Below are 15,466 nucleotides of genomic sequence, written 5' to 3' on the forward strand. Positions count from 1 at the left end.
AATTACATTGCATACAACTATCCTGGTGCACATTGGCTTATGTGCCTCTAATAAGTGTTCCCTTTAAACTTTGCTCAAATTTATACCTGAGTCAGCTTTCATTAACAGTACTTTAAACCAACTCTCTAGTGTACCTATTCCGTCATTGCAACTCACACAGATGAAAAACAGACGGGACAGGGGGGGGGGGGGGGGGGGGGATGCATCTTCAGTCACTACGCTGTGATGAGGATCCTTTATGCTGAGCCACAATGAAGTCACTGACTCTTCTGATACCAGTTATTACAGTTTCAGAATGTTCCGTTGGCCGTTGACACTGTTAAATGCCAGATGCCAACTCCGGAGGTGAGCAGGACACTTAGTGTGAGAGATCAGTCCCTTGGCAGTCGCAGAATCAGAAACGCAGCTAAATCAACATCATATTTTATTTATCAAGATCTGATACAGTAGCCCCAGGCAGTATCTCAATAGCCTGCATAGACCTGAGTCAGCAGAACGTGGCTGTGTCACGCAGAGAGGTGCATAAACATTGAATGCTGGTAGCGAGAGGCAGGCAGTCAGGAGCGAAGCGCCCTCCAGGTGCAGACTGAAAACCCAGAGCTACTTGGAGACACCCAGTAGTTGGTTGATGACAGCCTGGAAGAAACCCCAGTCATACAGCACCCACTCAGACACTGGCAGTATCAGAACTAGGAGCAGCCTATACTCCAGCAGCTAGTGGAGGTGTGACTAATTCTAGATGAGGCTGAGTGATCCACTCGGGCTGACAGCTGGTGTGGAGTAGTTCTTGGTATAGTCAGCAGTCGAAGACATACTGCTTGATTAGGAGGGGTGAGTGCTTGTGGAAAATTTTGCCCAACTTGTTGTGACTGAGCCGCCCTTCGGGTCATGTAGTGGCCGAGGTGACACAGTGTCAGGCTGGCGCGAGGTAACCTCACATGCCACTACAGTGGGCTGGTGCCTCAAATTGTGCTGCCTCAGGTATTATTGCGGCTCCGACAGCAGAATTTCACGGGCAGCCAACTGGCCCCTCTGGCCTCGAGTTGTCTGGTTTGCTAGGAAAGGTATTGGTGCAGCACATTAATCATTTCTGATTATTTCACCTTTAGAGACAGTTTCCCAGACCAAGGGAGAGAGTATGCCCAGAACCTCTATCCACTCCTTTGCTCTCTTTGAAAGGATCATTGGCAGAACCGGGGTAACTCCTTATAGAGGATATCTACAACCGCCATTGCTGATTATTTTTTGTTCAAAACTAGCTGAGAAACCCAACATTACCAAAATATTTATTTATTCCAATCTTCTGTAAGTCCAACTACTCCTTCCCCTCTCTCTGTCCAGTAGTTGGTTGATGACAGTGTGGGAGGAACCCCAGTCATACGGCACCCACTCAAACACTGGCAGCTTCAGGGCTAGGAGCAGCCTATACACCTCCTGTACACCTCCTCCTCTCTCTAACCACCTCCTCCTTCCCCCTCTCTCTAACCACCTCCTCCTTCCCCCTCTCTGTATCCATCCCCCTCTCTCTGCCCATTTTCTGCCCCCCCCCCCAGCCTCTCTCGGTCAATTCCTCCTCCCCCTCTGCTGTAGTCCATTTCGTCCTCCTCCCCTTATCTCGTCCACCTCATCCACCCTCTCTGTCCATCTCTTCCCCCCCCCCCCCCATCTGTCTGTGCATCTTCTCATTCCCCCTCTGTCTGTCCACCTCCTCCTCTGTCCATAACCTCCACACCCACTCTAATGGGGTTGGTGATTTGCCCCCACAGTATTTCTTCTCATGTAGTGAGTAATATGTGTACCAAGTTTGGTTGAAAGCCACACAGGGGCTTAACGTCTGTGTATGTGACTGCATTGCACACATATATGTTTATTTGGTTGAAATAGCTTCAGTGCTCCTCAGTTATGGTTCAGTGCCACCTCAGTTTTATTCCCAATGCTTTGGGATGTATGTGGCTCTTAACTCCAAAGTGCTTCTTTCTAGATAGTAACTAACTAGTAAATCGCGGACGCTTAAAAGTATTGAACTCTGTACAAAACTGCTTCAAACTTATTATGACTTTACAAATGAGTTAACGCATTGATATTTGATGTTAACCATGTAAGCAAGAAAAAGTTGAGAAAAGGTTTGAAATTATTTTTAAAATTTGTTAGAATCTGTGCTAAGTGGATGAATAGAATCTGGGTACTTTGCAAACCATTTTAAGAACACACAGTTTTCCATGCATCTCAGTTTTTGCTGGTACATTCACAGGTATATGAGGATACTATCTGCAAATGTGTTGTAAATAGAGTTAGCAGTAAAGAAATAACAAATGAAAACATCATGCTTGCCATGACAGTTTTATTGCATGAATGGCAAAAATATACTAAGCGACAAACCTTTTTCCTTTCACCATTTTGTGGGGGATGTCAGCGGTAAAAAGTTTCTTAATTTGTTTCAAATTATGTATAAAATTTGTTGCCAGTCTCTAAGTGTTCTGTTCTCAAACACTGGATGAGTATAGTCTGGATATTTATGCTCAGTGCACTATGCTTCTTTTTCACTCCCCCCTTCGTTGAGTGTTGGTGGTTCTTACCTCCATGATGCTTCTTTCCAGATAGCAAGTGATATGTGTACCAAGTTTGTCTGTGATAATGATAGAAGTTGAAGGAATGAACTGAAGACATATCAGGAAAAACAGGCTAACTCTCAAATGTAAAAGCATAGAGATAAGTGTTGCCATCGGTTGCTGGGTAAGGGAACTATCAAAATTGACATTGGTCTCCCCCCTAAATATCACTTAGGGGTGAACCAATGTCAATTTTGATAGTTCCCCTACCCAGCAATAGATGACTACACTTACAAACTTTACTTTAATCTTTCACTCAGTTAATACTCGACAGATATCAAACCTGCATTTGGATCAGATTTTCTTAACTCTTGTGCAGAAGGGTGTGCAGTATACTGCTGTATCCATATATGTAACTTGCCACTTGGTAGATGTGAACAGGTGACAGCTGAGGGCCTGACTTACTGGCTTACTAAAAGAGTGGACAAGCAGCTACTGTGCTACAGACTGCCTGAATTTACACTTAGTTACAAAATGTGAGAGTAAACCTCTTAAATAGAAAAACACACACGAAATACATTGCAAAAGCTATTTATCCATTTTCCTTGTATTTAACACTTTTTGCATTCCAATGACTTAATTACTTTTCGCCCACAATAAATGTAAATGCCATAAATCATGGTTGCAGCATTTTGGAAAGGACACTTTCTCGATATTCGACTGTAGCACACTAAAGAGGCGCTGGTGATTTATACACTTTTTTCAACAAATAAATCATTTATATCTAAGTCAAAATGGCATATATTTAACTAATGTTTTTATTTAATATGCTTCCCTTTTATCTCATATACCTTACCCAGTCGTCCCCTTTTGAGCCAGTATGCGGCTGCTCTGTGTCTGATGGTTATGTCAATAGCATATGTTGCAAGTACAATGCCAAATGTTCCTGCCATTCTGAGCAATACACCTCTTTGTCCCTGTCTCTCGACGGTTTTTTGGGTCATGAGTGATAGTCACTGTGCGATAGTCACTGTGCCCAGGCACTTCCTGCAAAACACATTATAGGTTCAAAGAGGGCTGTATGATACATTCACAGTGTCTATAATGATTGTAGCGAGTTGAGTTTAGTGTGACAAGTTTGTGCACTAGTCTTGTCGCTTTTTCAGCTGTAAGCCCTATGTTCTCGTTGAATGTCAGTCGTTCGTCAAGGTGTACCCATAGCTATCTACAATTGTGAGCTTCTTATGGCTGCACCAGTCACTTATTTTTATAAGGAGTTGTGTAGCCTTTCTTTTGCATTGCATTCTTGAGTTGGCAGTTACTACTACTAACAAGTCATCAGCATAAACTGGTATTCCCTTCACCCTATCATCTTGTGTAGGAGTGGTTCTGTGGCAATATCCCAGAAAATTGGTACACAGATTGAGCCTTGTGGACATCCTTTTGTTATTTTCTTGATAACTTTGTGTTCGTTCTTGCTATTGCACAACCCTATCTTTGCAGTACTTGTGTAAGCTGTTGTATAAGACTGTTAATTGTCTGCCTCTCTCATAGCCATGCAAACAACGCATGTCACCAGAAATTGCTGAAGGCACCTGCTAAATCGATTGCTATTGCTACTGCGTATTTTTCTTGTATGTCCTGTATTATTTCCAGCGTGCACTTAACTACATCATCTATTGAGCTTCTTGATCTAAAACCATACTGATGTGTACTAAGGTGAAAGAGTGCCCTGGGTGACTGTAGTCGATTATACAGGAGCCTCTCCTGCACCTTAGCCAATGTGTTCAAGAGGCAGACGGGCCTGTAAATCTTTGGGTCTGTTGGGTCCTCATCCTCTGATTTTTTTTATTATTACTATGTTCGCTATTTTCCACATAGCAAGGACCCTGCCTTGCAGCAGTGCTTCATTCAGTAACACTATTAGAAAGGGGGTGACTTGTGCAACAGTATTTTCTAGTGTTTCTGAGTGTGTGTCATCTGGACTGGGAGTCTTCTAATTCTTTAATTGTTTTATTGCTCATGCTACCTCTTTGTGGGCAAATGGGACAGTAACAGGACCATTTGTGTAGGTGTTCTTCATTTGTCTTCCTAGGTCTATCTGATGTTGCTGGTCATTCACATTTTTGTTATCAGGGAGAAGCTTGTTTGGCAGGTACACTGCGGAACATCTCCAGCCCCTTGTATAAGTGCTGTTTGTGTGCGTAAGAGCTGCCAGTACTGTAAATATGAATATGAGTAAATTTGAGATATGAAAATAAGACGTCATGAGTGGATTACATTATGAAAAATGTTTGTTTGAAAATGCAAAGAGGAAATGGCCGGTGGAGGGGAATGGGGCTTGAATACTACACATGGGGTGGCAAAATCCCTGTGGCCCAGGCCCTGCTTGTCCATCTCCTCCTGCTTCCTGCCACACCTCCCTCTCTCTGTCCATCTCCTCCTGCTTCCTCTCTCTGACAATCTCATCCTGCTTCTTCTCTCTGATCATCTCCTCCTCCCCCCTCTCTCTTACCACCTCCTCCTTCTCACCCTCTCTGACCATCTGCTCCTCCTCGCCCTCTTTGACCATCTGCTCCTCCTCGCCCTCTTTGACCATCTTCTCTCCCCCCCCCCTCTCTCTGCTCAATTCTTATCCCCTCTCCCTTTCCATCCCCATCTCTCCCCTTCCATCTTCTCCTTCCCCCTCTTTGTTTATATACGTGTACATCTCCTCTACCTCTTCCCCCTGTCCATCCCTTCATTCTCCCTCTCTCTGTCATCCACTCATCCTCCCCCTCTCTGTCCATCCACTGCCCCCCCTCTTCCTGTCCATCCACCCCCCCTTCCTGTCCATCCACTCCCCCCCTCTTCCTGTCCATCCACTCCCCCCCTCTTCCTGTCCATCCACCCCCCTTCTTCCTGTCCATCCACCCCCTTCTTCCTGTCCATCCACCCCCCTTTTTCTGTCCACCCACCCCCCTTTTCCTCCTGTCCATCCATTACTTCCAACCTCTCTTTCAGTCCATCCACTTCTACCCCTCTTTTTCTCCTCTTCTCCTCTATCTGTCTCCTCTGCCACCTCTCTCTATATCCACATCCTACTCCATCTCCTCTCTCTCTCTCTGTCCATTTCATCCACTTCCCCCTCTCACTCTCTCTGTCCATCTCTTTCTCTTGGCTCTCTCTGTGCACCTCATATGTCACGTCCCCCTCCCCCCTCTTTCCCCCAGTTGGAGCTAGGTGGTTCTTAATCTCACACTACTTCTTTCTGGACAGTAAGTGTTATGTTTACCAAGTTTGGTCAAAATTGATCCAGGTTTTTAGGAAGAAATATGGTAAATAATTTTATACATGCACAGCACTTACATACATTCATATATATACATATAGTGGCTGGAATCGAGTCTGTTAACCAGGCCTCTTTGATTTAGCCAAAGGTGCTATGTACCTCTAGACCACAGTCCTGATTTTTAATATAATTTGGAGTGACATCAGACTTCAAACTGAAATAACTACCTTTATTGCCAAGGCATATGCTGCCTTCAATAAATTAAACCCGGAGGTACGGACATCCCATGATTTATATCTGAATACCAAACTAGACATGTACCAGGTGATGATCTTGTCCTTTTTATTGTTTTCCTCTGTGAATTGGCACCTTTATAAAGATACATTTAAGCATTATGACAGCATATACCCTGAAGAGCCAATGAAACTGGTACACCTACCTAATATTGAGTAGGGCCCCTTTGATCACGCAGAAGTGCCGCAGCATGATGTGGCGTGGACTCAACAAATGTCTGAAGTCATGCTGGAGGGAACTGACACTATGAATCCTGCAGGGCTGTCCATAAATCCGTAAGAGTACAAGGGGATGGAGATCTCTTCTGAATACTAAATTGCAAGGAATACCAGATATGCTCAGTAATGTTCGTGTCCGGAGAGTTGTGGCCAACAGAAGTGTTTCACCTCAGAAGAGTGTTCCTGGAGTCACTCTGTAGCAATTATGGACTTGTTGGGTGTCGTGTTGTCCTGCTGGAATTGCCCAAATCCATCAGAATGCACAATGCACAATGGACATGAATGGATGCAGGTGATCAGACAGGATGCTTATGTATGTGTCACCTGTAAAGCCGTGTCTAGATGTCTCAGGGGCCCCATATCACTCCAACTGCACATGCTCCACACCATTACAGCGCCTCCACTAGCTTGAACGGTCCCCTGTTGACATGCAGGGTCTGTGAATTCGTGAGGTTGTCTCCATACCCATACACACTCATTCACTCAATACAATATGAAACAAGACTCATCAGACCAGGCAACATATTTCCAGTCATCAACAGTCCAATATTAGTATTGACGGGCCCAGGTGAGACATAAAACTTTGTGTTGTGCAGCCCTCAAGGGTACACGAGTGGGACTTCAGCTCTGAAAGCCCATATTGATGATGTTTTGTTGAATGGTTCACATGCTGACACTTGCTGATGGCCAAGCATTTAAATCTGCAGCAATTTGCGGAAGAGTTGCACTTCTGTTATGTTGAACAATTCTCTTCAGTCGTTGTTGGTTCCGTTCTTGCAGGATCTTTTTCCAAACTCAGCAATGTTAGAGATTTGATGTTTTACAGGATTCCTGATATTCACGATACACTCGCGAAGTGGTCATATGGGAAAATCCCCACTTCATCGCTACCTCAGAGATTTTGTGTCCCATTGCTTGTGCGCTGACTGTACCACGACACTCAAACTGACATAAATCTTGATAACCTGCCATTGTACCTGCAGTAACTGATTTACAACTGTGCCAGGCACTTTTCGTCTCACATAGGCATTACTGACTACAGCGCCTTATTCTGCCTGGTTACATATCTCTGTATTTGAATACGCATGCCTATACCAGTTTCTTTGGCACTTCAGTGTACATGACATCTGTCTGGACAGTACTGAAACTGAAAGGCAAAGTAAAATGCTACATGCTGAAGTTCTGCAAAAATGTAATATGCATGGCACAGAATTCTTTATGGTAAATGGCATGGTGTGGACACAGTGCAGGGTAGTATCCATAGAGTAACTAAATTTGTATTTTATTCCGAACTTCAGAGTGGCAATTCTAAGCTTGGTGGTCAGTACCTGCACCACTATGATGCATTAAAACTAAACCTAACGTCCTGCAATATCTATTTGGACAACAACTGATAGCTGTTTGCTTCACAGAATTGTAAGTGGAGATGCAAAATGAAAGAACATGTTTGAAGCATTTGAAAAGACACATGTAGAAGATTCTAAAGCCAAACGCCATTTGAAATTTGAACCCAGCTCACCTATAAAACATTCATGAGAGCAAACTGTTATTTTGCCTGATCTGTAACCACATCTTTATCTTACAGATTGTCTTTTATTGTCACATCACTGAATTAGAGAGCTTGCTGCAGCGGATGCATCAAGGTGGATATTAGTGAATATTTTAATGGGTAACTCGGACTCTTGTGGACTGACATTGATCAGTCTCTCAGATGTTTGGAGCCAGAAGTATATACTTCTATTTGGATGGACTGACCATACTGTAAAGTGAAAAAACTTATACACTTGTGTTTATACTTTATACATAACTTCTTATCACTCTTCTGATTAACCGAGCGAGGTGGCGCAGTGGTTAGACACTGGACTCGCATTCGGGAGGACGACGGTTCAATCCCGCGTCCGGCCATCCTGATTTAGGTTTTCCGTGATTTCCCTAAATCACTCCAGGCAAATGCCGGGATGGTTCCTCTGAAAGGGCACGGCCGACTTCCTTCCCCATCCTTCCCTAATCCGATGAGACCGATGACCACGCTGTCTGGTCTCCTTCCCCAAACCAACCAACCACTCTTCTGATTACCTTTCTTGTCAGTTGTCATGATATTTTGGAATCGATAACAGGCCTCTGACAATGCTGCAGCAGAAAAACTCATAGTAAAATATATCTACATTTTGTGAACTGGAATGGAACATGTTGCTACATTATACACTAATAAAGTTATTTTCTTCAGAAATAAAAAGGAATGATTCATACTTTTTATTGTAATAGCTTAGATATATTTTCTGCAATGTTTACACTTACTAGGTGCTTAGGTACAATTTGTTAATCCTAAAAACTGTGTAATTTTAATAATCAGTAATCAGATACAAATGATACATTTCATACTAAAATGTAAGATTTCATTTGCCTGCAGACTGTTTTGGCAAGCTTGCATACATACCAAACAGTATTCAATAAGCACTGCTAACACATTCCACATCGCTCACATTCTCACAAAATTAACGTTCATATTACTGCAGTTCCATTAGGAGAAACGGTGTAAGTGATGCTCCTTTACACCTTCCTTGGTTTGGTTTTACTTGCACTGAGGGCCATAAATGGAAGGTTGACAAGTTTGGGGGGGGGGGGGGTGTTAGATAATACAAGCTTTTCTTTTCAACATATCTCTTACTCTTTCTTTAGGCATAAGATGAGTTAAACCAAATGCTGTAGTCCCATAGTGGGTCTTCCGATAATATGTATTTCTGTACATTCTACTACAAAAAATATGTTTTTCATAAATATTTAAATAAATAAGAACTGTTATTGCACACATTTATTTGAAAACCAGAACTGTCCTGACAAAACTTGGATGTCTGGTCAGCCTAGTGTGAAGTGGAAATTGGGTCACACTCATCAGGCTGTAGGTTATATATATTCTGTATGAGAATGGATGTCAGATGGAGTTGAATTGGAGACCATAGTTCCAATCTTCCTGACAGAGTAAATATCAAAATGAAGCAGGTGAAAGGAAATACATATGTCTAAAATATGAGATTGACATGAAGTCCAAAGTGGCTAAGCAGAAATGGCTAGAGGACACATGCATGTCTTTAGAAGTATGTATAACTAGGTGAAAGATAAATACTGTCTACAGGAAAATTAAAGAAGTCATTGGAATAGAGAGAAGCAGTTGTACGAATATCAAGAGCTCAGAGGGAAAACCAGGCCTAAGCAAAGAAGGGAAAGCTGAAAGATGGAAGGGATATATAGAGGGGCCATACAAGTAAAATGAAATTGAAGGCGATATTATAGACAGGGAAGAGGAAGTAGATGAGATGAAAGACATGATGCTCCGAGAAAAACTTGACAGAACACTGAAAGACCAAAGTCGAAATGAGATCCCTGGAGTGGATGACACTCCCTTAGGACTACTGATGTCCTTGGGAGAGCCAGATGCGACAAAACATTTTCACCTGGCATGCAAGATGTAGGAGGCAAGAAGTACCTTCTGACTTCAAGAAAAATGTAATTATTTCCATTTCAAAGAAAGTAGGTGCTGTCAGGTGTGAATATTACTTAACTATCAGTTTAATAAGTCATGATTGCAGAATACTGACAAGAATTATTTACGGAAGAATGGGAGTCTGGAAAAATGTAGGAACATGCAAGGCAATACTGACCCTACAACTCAGGTTAAAGAAAGGCAAATCTACATTTATAGCACTTGTAGACATAGAGAATGCTTTTGACAACAATGGCTGGAATACACTCTCTGAAATTATGAATGGAGCAGGGGTAAAATACAGGGATCGAAAGGTTCTAACCTGTACAAAAATAACACTACAGTTATGAGAGTTGAAGGACATGAAAGGGAACCAATGGTTTAGAAGGGAGTGAGACCGACTTGTACCCTGTCCGTAGTGTTATTCAGACCGTACATTGAGCAAGCAGTAAAGGAAACAAAAATTGAAGAAGAAATTAAAGGTGAGGGAGAAGAAATAAAAATCTTGAGATTAGCAAAGACTTGGATTAGCTACTGAATGTAATGAGCAGTGTCCTGAAAGGAGGATGTCACAGTTAGCAAAGACTTGGATTAGCTACTGAATGTAATGGGTAGTGTCCTGAAAGGAGGATACAAGATGAACATCGGCAAAAGCAAAATGAGGGTAATGGAATGTAGTCAAAATAAATCAATTGATGGTGAGTGAATTATATTAGGAAATGAGAAACTAAAAGTAGTAGATGAGTTTTGCCATTTAGGCAGTAAAATAATTGATGATTGCCCAAGCAGTGAGGATATAAAGTGTAAAATGGCAATGGCAAGAAAAGTGTTTCTGAAGAAGAGAAATTTGTTGAAATCTAGGATCAATTTTAGTGCTAGGAAGTCCTTGCTGGATGTATTTGTCTGGAATGTACCCATGAATAGAAGTGAAATTTGGGTGATAAGCAGTTGGGTCTAGAGGAGCAAATTATCACCAGTTCAGTATTGGAAGAAAGTAGGAGGGGCAAAAATTGCAGAGGGAGACCAAGAGATGAATACGGTAAGCAGATTCCAATGGATGTAGTTTGCTGTAGTCTTTTGCAGATGAAGAGCCTTGCACAGAATAGAGTACCACAGAGAGCTGCATCAACCCACAGAGAGCTGCTTCAGACTGAAGACCACAATAATAGCTACCAGGACATAAATCAAGAGCCTTGTCTTTTGCAAGAAATACTGTCATTGACTGATCTGTCCAGGCTCAATCCATGATCCACTTCCACACTTCTTTCAATACCTCTCACACATCCCAAATTCCACTGAACTTCCCATGCTCACCTTGCTGGACAAGCAGTCCTGGAAAGGAGGATGTAGCAGTGAAAGGGTTTAGTTGCAGCGCCTGAACTGGTTCCAAAAAGTGTCATTCGCACATGGTGGAGTGTGCACTGTTATTGAACATGTCAGGTTAAAATTGTGTGCCAGCCTGAAACATAAACCTAAATCATTGCCTTTTTATGGGAATTCTATTACTATTGGAGCTAACCAGGTATAACATACGACCTACCTTGAACTTAGAGTGCTAGTCCAGAAATTTTGAGTGAAATTCAGAAAGTACTCAAGAAGCACTGACAGAATTAAAACAGTCCTAACCTGTCAGAAAGTAGAACATGTGTTACTAGCTTCATACATGTGAAGATAATGTAGATTTTAAAAGTGTTAGTACTTGTTTGAATGTATATTAATAGAAATGCATAGTAGTCAAAATTATTTAAATGCAGGCTATATATTTACCACTGCTGCAGATTTTTGAATCTCTATTTTTTGGGAGAATAATGTGTGATTGATTGTATGTCTTCGAATTCCATTTCTTTCTCAGCAATATTTGAAATATATCTACCATAAAAAAACATATGTCAGTCACTTTATATTCCAACTGTATTCTGTCATGTAGTCCAGTTGCCTTCTTTTTCTTTCTTTCATGAACAACTTTCCCATTGTCTTTCAATATCCATTTCTCACTTTGGCTTCTGAAAGAGGAATTACTATAAAATAATCACCTAAGGGCTTTGGAGTACGGCAAATGTGGCTGAGCATAAGCTATCATGAATGTAATGAAAAAGAATTGCTCATAAAATGAGAAGTTCTCTCACTTAATATTATTTTTGTTTTGCTAATACTGTATTTTCATTTGGCACACAAAATGCATCAGTATGTTAATAAAGTGTTTGCAGTATGTGATCTCTTTGTTATTTGCATTTAAGGAAATTTTCTTATTTTACTTACTGTCTTTTCCTGTCTCATTTCTTACTATGTTTCAAGTAATTTTACTATGTTTCTTCAGAAGGCTGTTTTTCTGGGAAATAGATACATTTTAATGTTCCAGTGATTATATTTAAAAATTTGAAATTCAGTGTGTAATATAATTTAATCATCCAGTGTCCTTTGGAGTGAAGATTGCTTTATTGTTTTGGTGTGCCAAAAGTGTTCTTTGTCCTTTTGTAAAGATCTGCATTTTTTAAGTATTGATATATATTTACTGTAATACACTTCTGTTCCTATAATGGAAAATCCAGGATGGAATAAAGACAATATTATGAAAAGGATAGTTGCTACTAACCATATAGCTGAGATGCTGAGTCTCAGATAGGTACAACAAAAAGACTTTCAAACAAGTGAACTTTTGGCCAAACAGGCCTTCATCAGAATTAAACAACACACACACACACACACACACACACACACACACACACACACACACGACTCAGAGTCTGACCTCCACAGCTAGAGGCTGTGGTCGTGTGTGTGTGTGTGTGTGTGTGTGTGTGTGTGTGTGTGTGTGTGTGTGTGTGTGTGTGTGTGAAGCTGACTTGTTTGACAGTCTTTTTGTCATGCCTACCTGTGACTCAGTATCTCAGCATCTTTGTTCAAACTTCCTGTTATTCAATTTTCATTTGCACCAGTGACTTATCTGTATTATATTTCGCTTGTTTTCTTGTATTCATTTGATTTCTGTTGGTGCAATTTGTAAGTTCATAGATGTTTATTCTAACATTTATACATCTCATGAGCTCTCACATAGTGTGATTAAGTTATTGTTGTATAATATATCTCGTTTTACACTCAGACTTTACCAGTCATCTAGAAGCTAGTATTCTGTGACTGAATGAGGAGCCCATCAAAATCTACTCTTGTACATTGATTTGTGCCTTAATCTGGAAGTATGAGTTTATTCGTATCCACTGTCTTATAATCTTTTTCTCAGTTAATTTTTCTGTGCATTCCAAAAGACAGAAAAGGTACTCTCAGGCTCGTCTATTTCAAGAGTCATGCCTTGATGTCCTTTCCTTCTAGTGAGCTTAGTTTTTTATCCATGGATTGTGTATAATCTTTTGTGTGTTTGAAGTTTTGTGTATATTAATATTTCAGTGACTGTTCACATTACTGCAGAAAATTATTAGAATCATATAACCAGTAGAATCATATAAACAGTAGGTGCCATTTCAGTACTAGAAGTACAGAAGATGACATAACTTATTATTACATTACCATGTAATCTATTTTTTACAAGTTTTGGAAATATCTATTAACAACACAAATCAAGTTCAATAGCAATATCCTAATTTTTCGTCTACCAGGTAAATGTGTATATTGTATGTAGGTGTGGACAAAGCAACAAAAATTGTTCACTAGAAATATCTAAATAGATAAAATAATGAATGTGTCTGATCATTACACTAAGTGGGCATCACCTTTTCAGGAAAACCACCATCAGCAAAACGTAATAGGTGGTTGGTGCGACAGCCGCGTGTCAAGAAAGAGGGTGATGCAGGTCAGGAGGAAGTTGAGCTTACTGCTCCTGCAGCTTTATCACCAACCGTGCCCAGCCCTTCACCCCAAGTAACAGAGATGCAAACCACAGTTGTGACACCAACCACCACTGTTCAGCCTCAGCATTCACCGCCACAGCAGCTGCTTCTTGCGGTCAGTGTACAGCCGCAATGTTTATGTCTTATGTCAAGTTCTAATTTTTACGTATCTCCTTAAAAGAATTCACTTTACTGTATGCATACATCCAGCAGCTCAGAGAAAAGTTAAAAAAATATCAGGAAGAGATTGAGGCAAGCTGCAAGTAGATGAATTAGTTAAGTTGCAAATTTAACTGTTTCAGAATCTTTAAAGAATTATTTCAACACATTAATAGATATTATCATCTGATGAAAAATTTGCTGTGTATGTTTTACTTATGACACCCTAAACCTTAGAGAAAAAGAAATGTTATGAGAGAGTAATCATTATTACACATGCACATACCGTCTGTCATCACTGAACTATGACCATCTATCCAATACTTGAAATGTCACTGTAGAAGAGCTAAAGGGACAGTGTAGCAATGACACACTTTTAGTAGGTGTACCTATGGTAATACCGACCGTACTGTTTTCTGTGACTACAGTGCCTGAGTAAGAATAGAGGAAAATTGTAGTGAAAATACATGTTGTTCATGGAAGACTGACAGGTGCTCGGAAGGAATGAGAGTCAATTAGCTAGAGGGTCACTGTGGTTTTCTTTAATTAGTCTTGTAAAGAAATACACAGTGGAAACAGTTAAAAATTATGAATGGCCAGACAATTCTGCAGAATGTCTCACTCAAAAGGCAATGAAACACCAAAACAATAGGAGATTGCGTGTAAGTCGGCACTTAAAGCCCCTGAATATGAAAACCACCATTCCAGCATAAATTGTAGAAATAAATTATTATTTTCCAAATAAGATATCAGTATTGAAATAAGTGTAAAGAATCTGATAATTATACCACACTTTCTCTTATAGACAGTTCTGTTGTAAATTTCATAAGATGAAACTGACTACCAGTGAACTTAAAATTGATACATAGGCACTTGCAACAAAATACCATTACAAATTAAACTGTCATCCAACAAAGAAAAAAAAAACTTTCCAACCATCACAAACTTACAAACATGGTTGATAAGCAGTTGATGGAAAGTAATGCATCAAGAAAGACAGTGACATCTTGATTTCAGTTAATGTCTGCAAATGCCTGTTGTCCAGAATCAAGTGACTTTCTACAAAAAGTAGTCATGGCTTTATGCTCTCATTTTTAAAAACTGTGATGCTTCAGTGGCATGAAAACTTGTTAGCAAGGAAACTGCATGATGAGATAGGCTCCACCTTGTTTCAATACATCACAGGGGAACTTAAGTATGAAGTATTCATGTATTGTGTTGAACTAAACACCACCATTCATGTTGCTGTAATGTCCATGGTGGTCTTTCAAAGGACATTATTGGAGTAATGTATCACATATTTTTACTGTCAGAACACACACATATTAAATATTAAGTGTGAAGAAACAAATAGCCTCATTAAAAAAAATCCTTAAATCTTTTGGACTCCAAACTGCTGTTAAAAAATAAGTCGCAGTGGCACATAGTAGACAGCAGTGCTAAACCTTTTGGTTGGGATAATGTTTAAGGATAAGTTTATTAAAGATGAATGTGAAATACAAATATAAAAGAGAAGACTTTAAAATTATGAACCATCATAGACCATGAATTTTAGAAGGAAGTCTTTCTCCAGAAGACAACCATTTTATTTTTGAACTTTTTTTTGTCTTGTTCATCATTCATCATTAATCCAAAGTCTTACTGCTGGACTG

The 15,466-nt window shown here is 40.3% G+C and overlaps 1 protein-coding gene across 1 annotated transcript in view; it reads left to right on the forward strand.

Moving 5' to 3' along the window:
- The window catches only part of LOC126259721 (protein tramtrack, alpha isoform-like), a 332,764-nt gene that overhangs the window by 233,084 nt on the left and 84,214 nt on the right, over positions 1–15,466 (forward strand). Inside the window, exon 7 of the mRNA XM_049956700.1 lies at positions 13,547–13,770. Within this exon, the coding sequence (XP_049812657.1) occupies positions 13,547–13,770 (224 nt within the window). The remainder of the gene's footprint in view (positions 1–13,546; positions 13,771–15,466) is intronic.

Source organism: Schistocerca nitens, chromosome 5 (genome assembly GCF_023898315.1).
Source record: "Schistocerca nitens isolate TAMUIC-IGC-003100 chromosome 5, iqSchNite1.1, whole genome shotgun sequence".
Classification (NCBI taxonomy): domain Eukaryota; kingdom Metazoa; phylum Arthropoda; class Insecta; order Orthoptera; family Acrididae; genus Schistocerca; species Schistocerca nitens.